General features: G+C 38.8%; 2 protein-coding genes across 9 annotated transcripts in view; both read left to right on the forward strand.

Annotated features, from left to right (window-relative positions):
• Positions 1 to 4,626, forward strand: part of LOC149050902 (uncharacterized) — a 182,267-nt gene extending 177,641 nt beyond the window's left edge. For 6 of the 8 annotated variants that reach the window (XM_089197937.1, XM_089197938.1, XM_089197942.1 and 3 more), the window contains 3 exons: positions 3,672 to 3,824; positions 3,983 to 4,102; positions 4,195 to 4,626. In XM_089197937.1, the coding sequence (XP_089054063.1) occupies positions 3,672 to 3,824; positions 3,983 to 4,102; positions 4,195 to 4,317 (396 nt within the window). In that variant the 3' untranslated portion in view covers positions 4,318 to 4,626. The remainder of the gene's footprint in view (positions 1 to 3,671; positions 3,825 to 3,982; positions 4,103 to 4,194) is intronic. The other 2 variants (XR_016184118.1, XR_016184119.1) reach the window with 1 other exon arrangement.
• LOC149050917 (uncharacterized) lies at positions 1,068 to 2,504 on the forward strand. Its single transcript, XM_089197791.1, has 3 exons — positions 1,068 to 1,898; positions 2,005 to 2,108; positions 2,311 to 2,504. Exons 1-3 carry the CDS (start codon positions 1,807 to 1,809, stop codon positions 2,502 to 2,504), a joined length of 390 nt encoding a protein of 129 aa, XP_089053917.1. The 5' UTR covers positions 1,068 to 1,806.
• Positions 4,627 to 16,801: the final 12,175 nt, after the last annotated feature.

A 16,801-nucleotide genomic window follows, 5' to 3' on the forward strand; every position in this document is an offset into this window, starting at 1 on the left:
TACAGTTCAATAAACTTGGTGTTGTAGCTGAAGACTCCACGAGGTAGCTCTGCTATCTGATTGTCTCCTGAATACCTACGTAAACGATATTAAGAAAGACAATAAAGCAAATTAATCATCTCATGAAGTTTTAAGACTTACAGGGTTTGAAAAGTACATCTGTAGGAATAGAAATTAACTCTTGACTTCTTTCCAGACTCCTCTTCTACTGAGGGAGACCCTTGGAATTTCGGCCAAATCCTTCGAGACCTTAGTTACCGGTCATCATTTATCGCTTAAGTGGCTGGAAGGGAAGAGTCAGAGGATTTGGCTTAAAATTGCAGCTCGCCTGCGGGAATGGTGCCTTTCTTTAAAATTACATCGGCAGCCCCAAAGAAATTAATTAAAAAAAAAATACACAGCCTAAACTTGCGCAAAGAAGAGAACCTTAGTTTTGACATAATACTGTTTGTAGATGATTCAAGTTTAATAAACAAAATATCTCTTTTTGACCTAACAGTGTGTTCTCTAAGTGGGAGGGGGGAGGTGGGAAAGTTAATTTTGAACATTCATTTTATGGGAAAAAGTCCGAATTGATTATTTTTTCCTGATGATTGCTTGCGTTAGGGAAAGGCTTTGTGAAAGGTGAATTTTAACACGAAGGCGCGTTACAAATAGGTTGACTCCTCCCCTTTGTTTCAGCTCAAATGCAAAAATCATCCAATATGGCGACCAACGTTCCCACCATGAGTGAAACGGTCTGCATAGAAGACACACTTTAAGTGTTTTTTTGTGTCAATCAATTAGAAGATATTACGTCTTGTTGACTCTAATTCCCATAATTGAGCTCATTTTGATATTAATTGGCACTAATTTATCGTTCGGCCGCTCAAAGCGCTATCTGCGGTCGACAGGACACTCGCACAGTTGTCTTTTCAAAATTTGCGCCGTGTACCTTCGGCTTGTGTCCCAAGCCCTTAATACAAACTGGTTCTTCGAGCCTTCAGATCATTCCCATTGAAACTAGCGGATTCGTGACTCATTCTATGCGCAATGCTCAGACTATTATTATCTGTGACAATTCTGTGACAAGACCTCTCAAGTATGGACGATTTCACAAGTAAGTGCCATTTTGAGACAGAATTTCACAACTCTAGTTCAGTTTGGGGAATAGTCTTGGCTGTCGCTACTCGAAAGATATATTTATTGGGAAATTTATTCGTTATGGCTGAGAGAAATAATGCATCTGTACCCAAGAAAAAGCGTCCAACGGATCGAGGTCCTCAGTTCTCGTTCGACATAGAAGTTCCTCGAACTCAGGAGAGCAGACTTCTCGGCATCAAAGACCGCATAAAGATGGCCAAAGGCTCGTTGAATCTTACAAAAGCGACGACAAGCACAGAGAATGCAGATTTGATGGAAGCTCTTTTGTTAGCTCTTGAGGAGAAACTTGAGAGGAAACGACTGACATCGAGCGACTGAGCTTCTCATCAACGGGAAGTCCGAACCCATCTCTTCTTTCTAGACCATCCATAACTGCACGGTTTTCAATTCTTTCAGCTTTTTCCACTCCATCTTTGCGTATTTCTTTGCCTTTTGCTGATCCTTTTTCTCCAATTTCTCCTCCACAAGCAGAACGTAATTGACAAAGAGTGCAACTCACTGCATCTTTAGTAGAGAACGACTCCATATATCTCTGCAGTAAAGAATCTCTGCGAACTCTGTTTTTTTTTTCTCTCTAATACGCTAACGACATCATGTTGTTATTGTGGAAAACCCTTCGATTGCGAGTCACTTGTCTTCAATCGACAGAGTCGTGTAGTGTCGATGACAATTTCATGTGTTGGTGGAGATTCTTTCAAGTGGCTCTCCTCCCCTGTCATGGGAGGATCTCCTCCAAAGTACTATGTAAATTTGAGGTGAGCACTCTTTTATTTTTGCTCGAAATTTACAGAAATTTGTTATCTCGGTATTTTACAGTTTTTGTTTTTTGTAACTGGTCACTTCTCTGTCTCTCTTTCATAGATTGATTCATGGAGTATTGTCCTGTGGCTTGACAGAGACAGAATACACAAGTTTCTGTCAAGCAGCCAACATCGGGTCAGAGGGAGAAAAGACCTCTGACACAGGTTAGCAATGCACATGCGCAGATGCTCTGAAAATCATGTAGTCTTTCTCCTTGCAAGGAGAAGGCAGTCAACAGCAGTGTGGAGGTTGCTAAATCATGAATGTTCTACCAAGATAGCTCAAACTGACTGAACTGTACCTTCTTTGGTTTGTGCCTTACCAGATTCAATTCTAAAATACTTCTATTTTTAATCACTTCAACAGTCTTGAAAAAGCTCAGTTACTTGACAGTCATGAAGAGGGTCTCCAATGAGTCGATGTTGGCTGCTCAAGAACAAGTGAAGAGTAAACCTTCATATGCTGTGAATGGAGAGGTACAAATTGTCATTTTAATTTCATTTTGTCTTTGGCCATATACTTATACACCTGCCATACTCGGAATATATTATGTACACTAGCACATACAAAAATATAAATCTTATATCAGATTGTAAACCTTGAAAATATCTGTGAGTAGAGAAATGTGACCATTTTTATGTTTTGATTTCTACCATTTCTTCCTGCAGGGAGTTATAACAGATGCAAAGCATGATTCCAGTCGATCAACAGCACACACAACAGTGTCAGCCCTTTTTTCTGGTAAGATGGTTTCTACTTGATCTCTTTGTATGATATGTTGAACCTCTGGTATGTTCAACACAAGGTGTTGGCAGTTGTCAACTGGAGTAGGGCCAATGAAACTTCAGCAGTAAGCCGTGAGGTCCCTATGACAAAAGAGCTGCTGACTTATCTCTCTGAGACACAAGGTATGATAAATTTGCATCCTCAATAATATCATATCGCATATGTAATACAAATATGGAGGTCAGAAGTATCTTTTATAATGCAGCTAAAGTAATTCTTTTTTCAGGGTTCCATGTTGCAGAGGTGGCATATGACTTTGTATTACAGCTAAAAACATGGATCTTGTCAAAAGGAATGCTTAATTCCTTTGACACTTGGCATGGTACACAGTACACACTTGTATTTTTTGGCTCATTTTGTCTTGACGATTATGGATATTTCTTGAAAGTTAGCATTTTATTGGTATTAATATTTTTTTGTTTATTTTCAGGTGCAAAGTCTGTGACTAAAGCAATAAAGGAAGTTACCTCAGGGGCCCAGAGGGATGAGGGCTCAAAGTGGTTTTTTGAATTGTTAGACAAAGGTAAGATATCTCTCTTATGAGAGTCATCAAAAGCTATATTCTCTCCACAATTACCTGCAGATGACTTTAATGGAATATAATAATTCTGAATATTTTACCGTGAAAAGTACGAGGACTCTTGTGTACTTCTGCGTGAAGAACAGTCCACCCAATGAAGAAGAATTTCAGGGTACACTGTTGAATATAGTTGACCATTACCAGGTAATTTGAGAGACTGTTTATTAAGAACATAGTATTTTGTTTTCATTTCTGTAAGTACCTTTTTTTGTGTTATTCTAGTAAGATATGACATGATCATTACCTCAAGGATTGCACATATTTCTTTAACAATGGTGAACAAGAGACATTATACTTACTATAATTATTACTACTGATTTATTAATCTATTTTTCTATAACTTGGTGTATTTATCACTCAGGGAAATCATGTCAGATGCCATGCGGAGTCACGGTGCAAGCAGAATGGCTCTGTGATGAGCAAAAAACTTTTAACTAAACCTGAAGTAGTAGCTGCATGCAGGGAAGCCATTATGGGCACTTCAATTTATAGGCATGCATCGGACTATATGCGGGTAATTAATTGACGCATGCTGTATGTTTATGTTTCTTTGCATGAAGAAGTTTATCTCTTCTTCCAAATTAATGATGTTGATGTAAGGGCCATAAATGAGTTGAACAAATTCATTTTTCAGTTAAAGAAAAATCACCCATAATTTGTTGCCTTCTTCAGTGCAGGGAAACATATTGGATTGAGTCTCTCCATTCAGTGATGCTCATTGATGCTGCAAAGCGGATTCATCATGGGAATGACACATACAACATGTGCATGGAGTTAGCCATTCTTGATTGGGTAAGAAACTTATGTTGTTAATTCTGCTCAATTACTTTGGCACTTTTTGGATTCACTGCCTTCTCTTGCTCATTGACTCATTTGTCTTACAGAATGAAAATGTGAATCGAGAAGCATCGTCTCTACAGATGTACCAACATACCAGGCATCGAAACCGCTTGGCAGAGACCAGGGTGCTTACTTCAAAGACATTTAATTTCAGAGAAACTATCTAGTCTACCTTTTTTAATATAAACAAATGATGTCTCTTCTTTTTTCCATTGCACCACAGTTTCTGTGATAATTACAACTAGGAGCCCAAATGTCCAGTATTAATATGTGAGGTCATTAAAGAGGGCCAATTCTAAGAACTGCTGGTACCAAGCAGTGAAAACATGAATATTAGGTTTGACACAAGGTATTTCCAAGCAGACTCATTCTCTGTTTCCTCCTGTTACTTTTCTTTGCACTGTATATCTTTTCCTTACCTGTAGGAAAGTCACTATAATTTGCTGTGTGGACAGTGTAAAATGGACCATGAAAAATATTGAGTACTTGGGCTCTCTTTGAGGTGGGCATTTGTATGAGAATTTTATTATTCCCTTTTATGCCCCATATAGGCAATACCAGGAGGGTTAGGAAATCTTGACCTCACATCTTTTATAACACAATTGGGCATCCTTTCCCGCACTGCGTTAACGTGGTCCCCCAGTTCGACTTTTCTAGCCTGGTAAAGAGGGTCTTTTCAGAACCCACATTTGTTCAACGCTCTCCAGGTTAAAGATCATTCAGTATTGTTGTAATCATATTATACTTAGATTTAAAAAAAAGAAAAAGAAATCGCACCATTTGTGGAGGAAGCCCGTAGAGATGATTCATTTGGCGACATCGATGCCTGGACATGTCCAAGTGAATCAGTGGTTGGCGGCGGTTCACTCGTACGCTCCAGAACTTCGCCTGCAATGGTCGCTCTGCTTTTATTTTTCTTCCGTTGGGTTAACAGTACTTCCCCTTCGCATTATTGAAGAAATGCCTTGAACATTTCTTCATCTTTTTTTTTTATTCTAACGGTCATCTACATCCAGTACCTAAGAACAGACATGAAATTACGCCATGGCAATTTTAGGCGATGGCGAAGCGAATCATTTCGAATTTCAAATTTACCGCCACAAATGAAGAAGGTTTCGATCGGAGGAAGGTAATACAAACCTCGAAAAATTCTTCCATTGTGATGAAAACGCAGAAATTTTTACCGAGAAATGTGCCTCTGGTCAGTGCCTTGAATTGGCTGCAGCTCAGGCTGTTTTGGAGTTCTGTATGCCACGACGGTTGATTGACAAATGATTCAGAGGTACCTAAGGCACCTCTCCTTTTATGGCGCGCCTTCGTGTAACGATTGAAATCAGATTTCTGGTTAATTATAAAACTGTGAATTGATAATAAAGGTAAACTTTTTAAAAATGTTTTGGGATTGATGTATTACTTCGGATTGGGTGATGATATGGTTGCAGTAAATTAGATTAACGTAACGCAATTTGCATCCATACCACCATTTTCTTTTTCAAACAGTGGGATTTATAATAATCTAAATGGGATTTCTATTAACATTTGAAACTGTGTTTCGGAACATGTGCGAGTGGGGATATAGGATTTGAATCCTGCCACCTCAATCTTAACAATTTTAATGCTTCAAGGGTGTGATAGGATCTCTCTTAGTCCCTTACAAATATGTGTGGTGCAACACGAAAAGGATGTTTTTCACTAACAACTCTTGCAGCCTGGCAAAAGGAGTAGTCAATTACCACGCAATTTCTTGATGTTGCTTTTGAGTAAAAATTTATAGCTATTTTAATACTTTTTCCTTAGAACAACTCATTGTAACCAGTCATACAGATGTGCTCGCATATGCAAACAAAATAGATGCCAGAAAAATGTGGAATTGGTCACCAGCGATAGTTAAGAGGACATCCGTGCAAAAATCAAACAAAAACGACATTTTTATGGCAAGGGTCAAAAATTCAAATTGTCTCAATTTTTGCACACAAGTAGACCCTAGTAAGACAATAAAGGCTGTGTATTTTTTTTCCTCAAATGTATTTCAATTTTCGCGAAAAACGAACTTTTCGCTTTCACCCTCTGGAATCGATGAATCGGGTCATAACAGGTCGAAAATTGAAAACTTTCGCTCGCTTCGCATTTCAAAGATATTACGTCTAGGGAAATCTTACCAACGTGAGTTCTTTCATAGACTCTTTGTATTCTGTAAAATGTGAGTTATGTAGGAATTGGTTGCTTAGAAGCTTTTGGCAATCCGAAAAAGCACTGTGCTCTCTTCCGTTACAAAACAATGTCGGTGAAGAAAACCTCTTTGTTCACCATGTGCCATAATTCAGAATTCCAAAAAATTACGTATGTAACTTTCTGAAGGAATGATCTTCAAAATGACGTAAAGTTTTCTTTGGGCAAATGTTTACTCGCGACGCAGGAAACTCTAAACAAAGTAGCACACGAAAGACATAAAATCACGCAATATGTTGATTGCGTGACCAAAGAGTTAAGGAGCATTCCTGCCTTCGAAATGACTTCGGATCGAACAGTAGAACTTTTTCAGAGACAAATGACATAGCTATAACCAGTTTTGTTTAATTACTTTGCCTTTTATCATTTGAAGTTTGTTTCTGAAGAGATGTTCCGTCATCGTTCTGTCTAGTACGATTATGCACCAGTGCCAGTAACGGTATACGATTAAAAACTTTGCTGTTCTCTTGCATACGAATCTTAAGTTTCTGCCCATTGTTTAACTTTCTCTATGTGCTTACCCGTGACTTTTAACTAGCACTCGATAAAAACCAACAGAGTTTTCAAAGGGAGGTTTTTGCAAGAGTTAAGTGGACTAAGTGAGGGCTTGCATGACCCAATTAGCATAATTGCAGTTATGGTCGCTCGACGGTCATTTTTTAAAATAAGCACAATTACGTGAAAAAGAAAAAGCAAATCTAAATATCCATTTGGCTCTGATTTTGCCTTTATTTTTACCCAAGTTGATTTTTTCTGCTGAAGTGAAAACAATTTTTAATCACCGCAATGTCTGTTCGCTTTGTGACGTATAGGCAAGAAAATTAAATTTACAAAACTTACTGATTAACCGCGAAAGATTCAATGTCGCTTGTCTTATCACTGCTCTTAACAGCAAATAACCTTTTCGGCGCTTCTAACAAATTTCAGCTTCTTTATTCGGTAAAAATACAGTTGCGAAACTGTGTCAGCAGGACTGTACACCAAAAAATTCACAACTAACGGCAGCTGCAGGGACCATCAAACATTGTCATTCATTCCCCATTTCCCTAACATTGGCAGTCCATGACAAGGCTTGTTAGAATATCGACATACGGCTTCTTCCTCTTAACGTCGACCTGGGAATTATCGAGTCCGAAAGAAGTACAAATGTCATTTAACACTTTGATTGAAAAGTTTTAAAGCTTAGAATTCTTAACTAGTTCACAAATGCTGTAATCGTTGTACAAGATTGGATGTGCGTGCTGAATAGAAATTTCAGACATCACCTTTTTACTCATTGCTTGTAGCTGGCTCTCCTTTTCTGCTCTCTTTGTCTTTGACCTCTTGATGGTCGAGACTTCGCTTTGAGGCCAGACGAGAAAAAAACTAGAAATTTGCCTGCTTGTAAGAAACTCAGAGCAGTAAAATAGCTGCTCGCCGTTTTCGCCTTTCTCAGACCTCATTAATCTTGAGACACTTGCAGCATCTGCCTCCATTGTTCTCCAGTTTCAAACTTGGCTATCAAGTAGTCCTTTTGCTTATCAGTGAAACGAGTATTGCGAGAACGACTCTGCTTTCGGGTCCATCCCATTTCAAGAGAAGCTACAGACGATGACGGGTGGATTCAGTGTCCAGCAGTTGCGGCACAGCACTCGGTCCCTTCTCCAGTCTAGAGGCATACCCTGGCACGGCGCGGTCATAAAGAGTTTCATGTTCAAGAACATACTTGTGTCTCCCACATTCGAGAGCTTCTGTAATGACGAATGGCGTTGATAGGACTTCATGTAACCCTCTTCCGAGCAGAAAAAATATTTTAGTTCTTCACTTGAATCATCGATACCTTCATCAGTGCTGTCTTGGTGCTTTTGAGATGTTTTAGCAAACTCAGATCGTCTCTTTTATGTTTTCGCTTGCTGCACTGCATTCAAGTGTTGGAACTTCGTCCTGGTCAGGAACATGGAACTTGCTTCAAGGAATGAATTTGCCTCCTCCAATTTTGTAGCCAGATCTCCATACTCTCACACCTTCCTCGCCATTCTGAACGTTGTTGACAAAGCTCACAACATCCCATTTCACTGGCTTTTTGATGGAAGACAAAGGAGGTCTGCACGACACTGCTTTTACTCCAGGGACACCTTCAAATGATTCTATTGCCTTCTGCATTTGAGATACCGACTATATCGTGGCCTGAATTCAAATGGATGATTTACCAGGGTTAAAGCGCAGTGGTAATACCCAGCGTTGTCTTGTCTAAGATAAATGGATTGTAAATGAGGCATGACATCCTTCAGTCGACGAAAGACGTTGCTAAGTAAGGCAAGAACTGCAGAACTGTCCTGGTCACACGTCTCAAATAAGTGTACAAATGTCATAATCTTAATCTTGCCATCATTTCTCTTTCTCGTCGCAACCGTGATATACTATGGCAGATCTCTCTTACCAAACAAGTCTGTTTGGCTCTCCCTAAATTTCTTTGGTAGATATTTCATTGCCCGGTCTAAGACCAGTAAGGCAGAAGTTTCATCTAGCTCATCGATGAGGTCTGGTCTGGACTCGTCCTGGAAATCGCAATCTCGTGAGCTCAAGTGTGGAGTACCTCAAGGCTCCGTTCTTGGGCCGATCCTTTACCTACTTTACACTGCTCCTCTTGCCGACATTTTACGTTTTCACGACATGCAATTTCATTTCTACGCCGATGATACTCAGTTGTACATTTCTTTTTCCGTTAACGATGATCTGGAATTAACCAGTAGCATTGCTAAAATCGAGAATTGCTTATACGATCTAGATAAGTGGATGGCCTTAAATAAGCTGAAGCTAAACAAAGACAAAACTGAACTTCTCTTCCTTTATTCAAAGCACAACCCTCAACAGTCTATACCTCCACTTCGTTTTGGTTCTGATATAATACAGCCGTCTTCATCTTCCAGAAATATCGGCGTCGTTTTCGATAATACTATGTCAATGCTCCCTCATGTCAAATCTGTCTGTAAATCTGCCTTCTATCATCTTCGGAACATTTCCCGTATAAGGAAATTACTATCCATTAAGACCACTGAGACTCTAGTCCACGCCTTTGTAACCTCCAAGTTGGATCACTGTAACTCTATTTTATACGGTGTCCCCAAATACGCTATCCAAAAGCTCCAATCAGTGCAGAATGCGGCAGCTCGACTTATCACCAGCTCTCGTAAATTCGACCGCATCACCCCTGTTTTGTTCGACCTACACTGGCTTCCAATTTCTGAGCGAATTAAATTCAAAATAATTCTGCTCACCCATAAAGCTCTTCACCAGCAGTCTCCTGTCTACATTCAAGACCTAATACGCCGTTATTTAACTTCAAGAACGCTCCGTTCGTCTTCAACATTGCGTCTGACTCCTGTCAACATTAATCTCAAGTCCTATGGCTATAGAGCTTTTGCTGTTTCGGCTCCTGAACTGTGGAACTACCTGATGACATTCGTTCTTGTGACAATTTAAATATTTTTAAACGTAAACTTAAGACTCATCTTTTTAAAAATTACTTTAATGTATGATCTCTTTTCTTATCCATGTCAAACGCCTATATCTTAGACATCAGTTAAGTTAAGACTTACTTTTAATATTATTTTAACGTGTGATATTTTAATATTTTTGTAAAGCGCTTAGAACAGGACTGGATAAGCGCTATATAAGTAGTTTTATTATTTATTATTTGTTGAACGCAGTAAATGCGCTTTCCAGGAATTTATGCATTGTTTGGACTGTAAAGTCACAAAAGCTAAATCTTCTTTCTTATCGGTTGTGCCTCCCACTTCCTATACAGCTCTCTCGATTTCTAGAGAGATCAAATCATTTGGAATTCTGTAGGTATTCTGGGTCCTTCGCCAAGCTCAGAACGGTGGAAGAGACAAATTGTTAAGGCGTTTATATCCTATCCACTCATGTAAAAAATACCTGCTTGGGCAAGGTTAAGTTCACTCTCGTTCTTAACTCCGGCAAAACACCAAGCACTTTTATGATCCTGTACATCTTTAAGTAAGGCAGAAGTTGGGAACCACCTCAAATAATTTACCACTGTCTTGTCGGTCGTACGAGCAAGCACTTCTAACTATAAACTTGAATGAACAAGAAGCTTCCATTTCATTCACAAGCGAGACTTCCGATTCAAAGGAGGCGGGAAATAATTATTTTTCTTAGTTTCACGTGAGAAAAATCGAATGGAGGATTGTTAATTAAGTTTTGTTAATTCAATTAATTGTCTCGCTTTTAAGTAGAAAAGTCAACAAACATCATAGTTTTACTCACGCAGAAAAAAATAACACGATTTCAAATTTAGGAAAACTCAGAGCTAAATGGATATCTAGACACATTATTTCTTTTCCTCGTATTTGTGCCCATTCAAATGGTGTCGACCGACCCCATCCGTAGGTCCAAATTATTCTGTCACACGAGCACGACGACTCGTACCGCAATTATGCAAATTAGGTCACGCAGGCCCTCACTTAACTCCTGCAAGGGCCTCTGTAAGGTAATATTTTGTGGATTTTCGTTTTACATAGGCTAGTTAAAAGGCACGGGTTAGCAAGTCAAAAAAGGGGCAGAAACTTAAGATTCGTATGCGAGAGAACAGCAAAGTTTTTTAATCGTATACTGTTGCTGGCACTAGTGCATAATCATACTAGACAGAACGATGGCAGAATATCTCTGCAGAAACAAACTTCAAATGATAATCGACAAATTGATTTAACAAAACTGGGTTTAAATTTGTTATTTGTTTCTGAAAACGTTCTCCTGTACGATTTTGAGTCATTTCAAATGCAGGAATGCTCCTTAACTCTTTGGTCACGCAATCAACATATGACGTGATTTTGTGTCTTCCGTGTGCTACTTTGAAGAGTTTCCTACGTCGCGAGAAAACATTTGCCCAAAGAAAACTTTACTTCATCTTGAAGATCATTCCTTCGGCAATTTACATACGTAATTTTGTGGAATTCTGAATAATGGCACATGGTGAAAAAAGAGGTTTTCTTCACCGACATTTTTTTGTAAGGGAAGGGAGCACATTGTTTTTTTGCATGGCTAAAAGCTTCTAAACAACTAATTCCTACACAACTTACATTTTACAGAATACAAAGAGTCTATGAAAAAGCTCACGTTGGTTAGATTTCCCTAGACGTAATAAGCGAGCGAAAGTGTTCAATTTTCGACCTGTCATGACCCGATTCATCGATTCCAGAGGGTGAAAGCGAAAAGTTCGTTTTTCTCGAAAATAAAAACAATTTTGAGGAAAAAAAATACACAGCCTTTCTTGTCTTAATAGGGTCTACTTGTGTGCAAAAATTGAGACAATTTGAATTCTTGACCCTTGCCATAAAAAAATCATTTTTGTTTGATTTTTGCACGGATGTCCACTTAAGAAATCTTAGTAATGGTGAAAATTGATTCTCGCCGCTGCTTCACTCACACACTCTGAAACCCATGTCATTCTCTTTTACTCGCATATTGTGGCTGTAGAAGAGTTTGAATACGCTTATGCTCATCTTTCATTGATAAAAGTAGAAATTTTCTAACTCTAACTGGAGCAAGAAATCAAAGGACGAGCTTATCATCGGAGTTAACAAGAGTGCATTGTAAATAACGAGGTTTCAAGGTCTTATCCGATACGTTCCGTTAAACATTAAATTATGAATCGAATGTGTTACTTACAGCCCAGTCAACTCGGAGTTGTTATTAAAGACTCTAGGTGGTAGCTCCTTGATTTGGTTTCCATATAAGTACCTAACAAACAAACACATAATTGAATATAAGATCTCACCTTAATGGACAAACATGATTCCCAGGTGAGCCTAGGTTAATGTGTCCTTTTAAACATTTTCTATTTAAATTTGAGTTAGTTGAACTAAACTGGAAGTGGGTCAAAATATCATTTAATATATGTTGAAAAGCCCCTTAATGAACAAAAATGTAGCGAATTTGGGAGCGAGGCAAAGTTCAGAGGCTCGAAGAATGTTTTTTTTTTAAGATGCATTTTCGATAACTGCTAAAATTTTAGCTCATCTGCATGTATCATAGCTTTATTTGATTTTCAATGCAGCCGATCGCATGGACCAGTGGGCAATTAAAATTTGGAACCGAGTTTTGGGAAACAAACGATAACATTTGTTTGATTTTGATCTCAATATTACGAACTAACAATATGTTCTCAAAGTGGGAGGGGAGGGGGGGGAGGGGGGAAGGAGGAGGTTGGAATTGAGTGATTTTGCTATACTTGTTAACTTCAAATTTCTTTTCGATTGGCTGAGTTTTAATCTCCATCTTTCGGTAAATTGCGTCTCTTTGAACCTTTTTTGAAACTTGTGGGATTGACAAAGTTTTTAATAGAAATCCCATCCCCACTGATAACAATGGAGATGGAATTTCTATTAAAAATATGAAACAGAGCCTTGGCAAATATACCAGTTGGGACATAGGATTTGGATCCTACCATTATGAGCTGTAAACTGGCTCCGCTGCAATGCATGGACTTGAGGGTAATTGAAATTTGAAACCAAGATTTAGTAAATCGGGTAAGTTTCTTAAGAAACTGTGGTGCTGCGTCTGTGGTAGAGTATAGCAGGTAATTTAGTGTTAACAACTGAGTTGAAAACGTCAATTGGCCACCGTAAAGAGTAAAAAAGCTGACGTTTCGAGCGTAAGCCTTTCGTCAGAGCGATTGGTGGAATTTTGGGTTGTGTGTGGGTTTATATGCAAAAAGAGGAGCTACGCTATTGGTGGGAATATGGTGACAAGAAAACAAGAATAAATTAGTTGAATGAAAAGCGCTCGTTGATACCGTGGGGATTAAGAGTGCCGATTTGGAAGATAAATTTTTGTTCTGGTGTTTTGCGGCTTTCCGAACTGCCAAGATGTAAGGAAAGGCCACAAACTGACATATGTTGTAATGAATAATAAGGGAGATTAAAGTGTCTAGCGACTGGTTTGGATGCGTCCTTGTCATTTCCTTCCACGTCCTGAACGTGTCAAGGTGCAAAGTACAAAACCAATGACTTTAGTTACCAGTCATTATTTATCGCCTGAATGGGCGGAGGCGAGGAGTCAGAAGATTTGGGTTGTGTCGCGATAAAATTTAACTGATCCCCTGTATGAGTCGCTACAAAAAATGTGGTCTTGTGTAAGGAGAAAAACTTCATGAAAGGTAAATGAATTTAAATGGGATTTTGAACGATTGAAATCAGATTTCTGGTAAATTGCAAAACAGTGGTTTGAAGGTAAAGGTAAAATTGGCCTTCAAAACAAAATTTTTTTAAAATTTCAGGACAGGGGGTTGCGGTCAACTCCCGCAGTTTTCGTCCAAGGAAGATCCACGAAGAAATTGTGAAAAGTTCATTCATATGTTCAAAGATTGGTGCGAGCTCAATGGATGGTAAGACAGTGAGCCTCCTGCCGAAGAAACAGTAGAAGAAGCGGATTGTGCCTGTTTGGCTAAAGTGGTAGGCAAAAGACAAAGCTTTGGCAGCTTTCCGTTCCTCCATCGCTGGTAAGAAGAACCCGAAAAAAGTCCAGGGGAGGAGTATGAAACTGATCTCTTTAAGGTTGATATCAAACCAGAAATATATGCCCAAACTGTCTACAGCACTTCACAACACCCAATAGGCGAGGCCCTAGGACGTTAATTGTCCAGCCCCTCGGAACTGGGTGTGACCAAGGACCTAAACAAATCAATCATGGTGCAGTTAGACACTACCTCCACATGCAACACACCACCAGATAGAATTGCTCAATCGTTGATCCCTCCAGGGCAGACGAAAAAAACTATCTCACCCACAGCAAAGCAACCTTATTCGCCTATGACAACTCTTAGCTGTGGTGAAGCTTTTCTTTCCTCGAAATTGATTTCTTTCGTATTATATGTTTTATTATTTATCAAGCAAGTTGATATTTCGCTATCGCTAAAGTAGATGCCAATAATGTACACAGGAAGAAATATCAAGAATCCTTAAACGGAAACGTAGAAGAAATATGTGAAAACGTTGCGGAAACACGATGCTCAACACGCGTTTCCGCTGTCGGTTTGCTGACTTTTACTCGTGTTTCCGTTGCTGTGGTGACAGCGGAACTGTACCACTTTTTTACATTTTTCCGTCAGGTTTCAGTTGAAGGAAAACAAACAAATGTATCCGCAAGTGTAACTTCATGTTAACATGTGCGGAAACACATGGTAACGTGGCGGAAACATTAATTTTTTATATTTCCGTCGACATAATCATACCTAAATGTTCACGGAAATACGAGGTCACGTTCCGGAAATACGTTTTTCTCTTGTTTCCGTAAACGTAATCAGACAGAACGTCGACGGAAATACTGGGTTACTTTTCGGAAACAGATTTTTGTCTTATTTCTGCTGACGAATTCAGATCTAGAGAGGACTAGTATCTACGAATCTAGATTTTGTTCCAGAAACACTTTTTTCTCTTGTTTCCTCTATATATCGGACTCTTTTAGCACTCGTTATTCATGATCTTCCTTTTTCATTACAGGACAGGTAAATATGTTATGATTGTGCGGTTTTATATAACCCCTACCAGACTTTTATACCGTCCGTTTGTGAAATCTATGCTCCACTATGTAAAATCACACATATACAAGAACTATATTTTCTTTACAGCTTCAATCAATTAATTTTATTCTTCTTCTTTTCTTCAATGGATCGACCGGTGACAATTTTTATTATATAAAAAGTACGTATATATTCGCTCGTCGCCCTTGTCATTTGAACATGACATACCTGAAATTCCTTACTCAACAAATGAACATCAAGAAAAACGTACAGCTGGTATGTATGAAAAGTCAAATGTTCTGAAAATGTATAGAATTAGTCGCTGACAGCCCGACTAGAGCCGTTAGTAGGGTGAGGGCGTGGTGATTCATCCTCGATCAGTCCGGTTGACACGTTGCTTCTCAGTCAGTAGCAGAAAGTGCTTTGGCATGGAATAATCAAACTAGTTGTGCGTGCGTACAGTGATGTATCTGATCAGGTGTTTTCAGGGCATTAAGCCCGTAGATTATGAAATAAAACCCTTCGTTACATCTCTTGGGTAGAACGTGCGCTATGATTAGTCCATTTAGCGCGCCGTATTTCACTGCATGGCCTGCTAAATTCAAAAGTTTGTTTTGATCATCAAAATATCTCTTCAAGAAAAATTTAAGGAAAATACTTAAGGAAAAGTACGCCAACGAGGAAAAAGATCAAAACTAAGAAGCAGATATCCCAATCTTTCGAGTCGGATTCTTTGATTTTTTTGAGTAGGACAAGCGGTAAGTAGAGAAATACGACTATCTACGACGAACATAACTCGGGTCGTAAACCAGATTATTTCATTGCAGCCGAAAGGTCGTCGAATACTTTGGAAAGACAAAATACGAGTGCAAATATTTTGCAAGGTTTTGCGAACAGCAGGTTGATGAAAATTCTAATGTAATAAGCATACCTGCTGCTGCTCTCGATAAGCTCCTGAGCAAGTTCTTTAAAGGTGTCGACAAGCAAAATGACAGCATTTTAAGCTTTCAAATTGCATATTCGAGTTATCTTCCTCTAAATCGTCCCGTTTTTCTTCCTCTTAAAGCTCTAAAAAGTAGTTTCAGCTCTCAAGCGAGTCCACGTCTTTCTTTTATCGCGTCAACAAGCATCGACTCAATGTCAACCCGTCTTTAATCTTTTTGTTGAGTCTGCACCGAGTAATCCACCCTGCAACTTCTATGAAAACGCCATAAATCACCAAAAATCGGATACTAATCGTTAAAAAGATGCTTGTGCTGTTTTCGATCGAATTGATAAAATTCATTCATTCGTTTGACGTTGACACTGACATTGAACAAAGTTAGCCGTTAGTTTGCACTTTACACAGAAACGCGCTGTGCTTTGCAGATTTAAGTAATTAAAAAAAACTCTCGATAAGAGTGTTACTTACAGAACGTTTTATCTCAGAAACCTTGGTATACTTAAACTGTTGCTTTTGTGTAATTTTGCATTAATTCTAAACTATGGGTAATAAAAGAATATTTTGAACTTTTGACCTCAAAGTCCAGTTTTTATTGGAAGCCAATAAAATGTTCTCGTACTTAGGATTTGACCCTCGTTAATCATCACTGGCCGTTCCGCTTACACTGAAATCATTTTCCCTTCTATTTGAATCAAGACATATAATAAATATATTACTAACTTCATTTTTCTCGGTCCGTACTGCAAGTTAAAGAACCTTGCTTTTCCTGCGCACTTCGCGCTTGTGCCATAAACCCGAGCGGAAAAAACTCGAACTCGATTAGTAAGAGGTATGCGTAATGAAAATTAGTACTCTCGAACCGCTTTGAGATGTGAGAAAGCCTTGATTTCCTAAATTAAAACCGATTAATACGCGATGAATAAAGTCGATTTCAGTTCCCCAGGTATACTAACAGAAT

The sequence above is a fragment of the Pocillopora damicornis genome, chromosome 2 (genome assembly GCF_964200805.1).
Source record: "Pocillopora damicornis chromosome 2, jaPocDami1.2, whole genome shotgun sequence".
NCBI classification, from domain to species: domain Eukaryota; kingdom Metazoa; phylum Cnidaria; class Anthozoa; order Scleractinia; family Pocilloporidae; genus Pocillopora; species Pocillopora damicornis.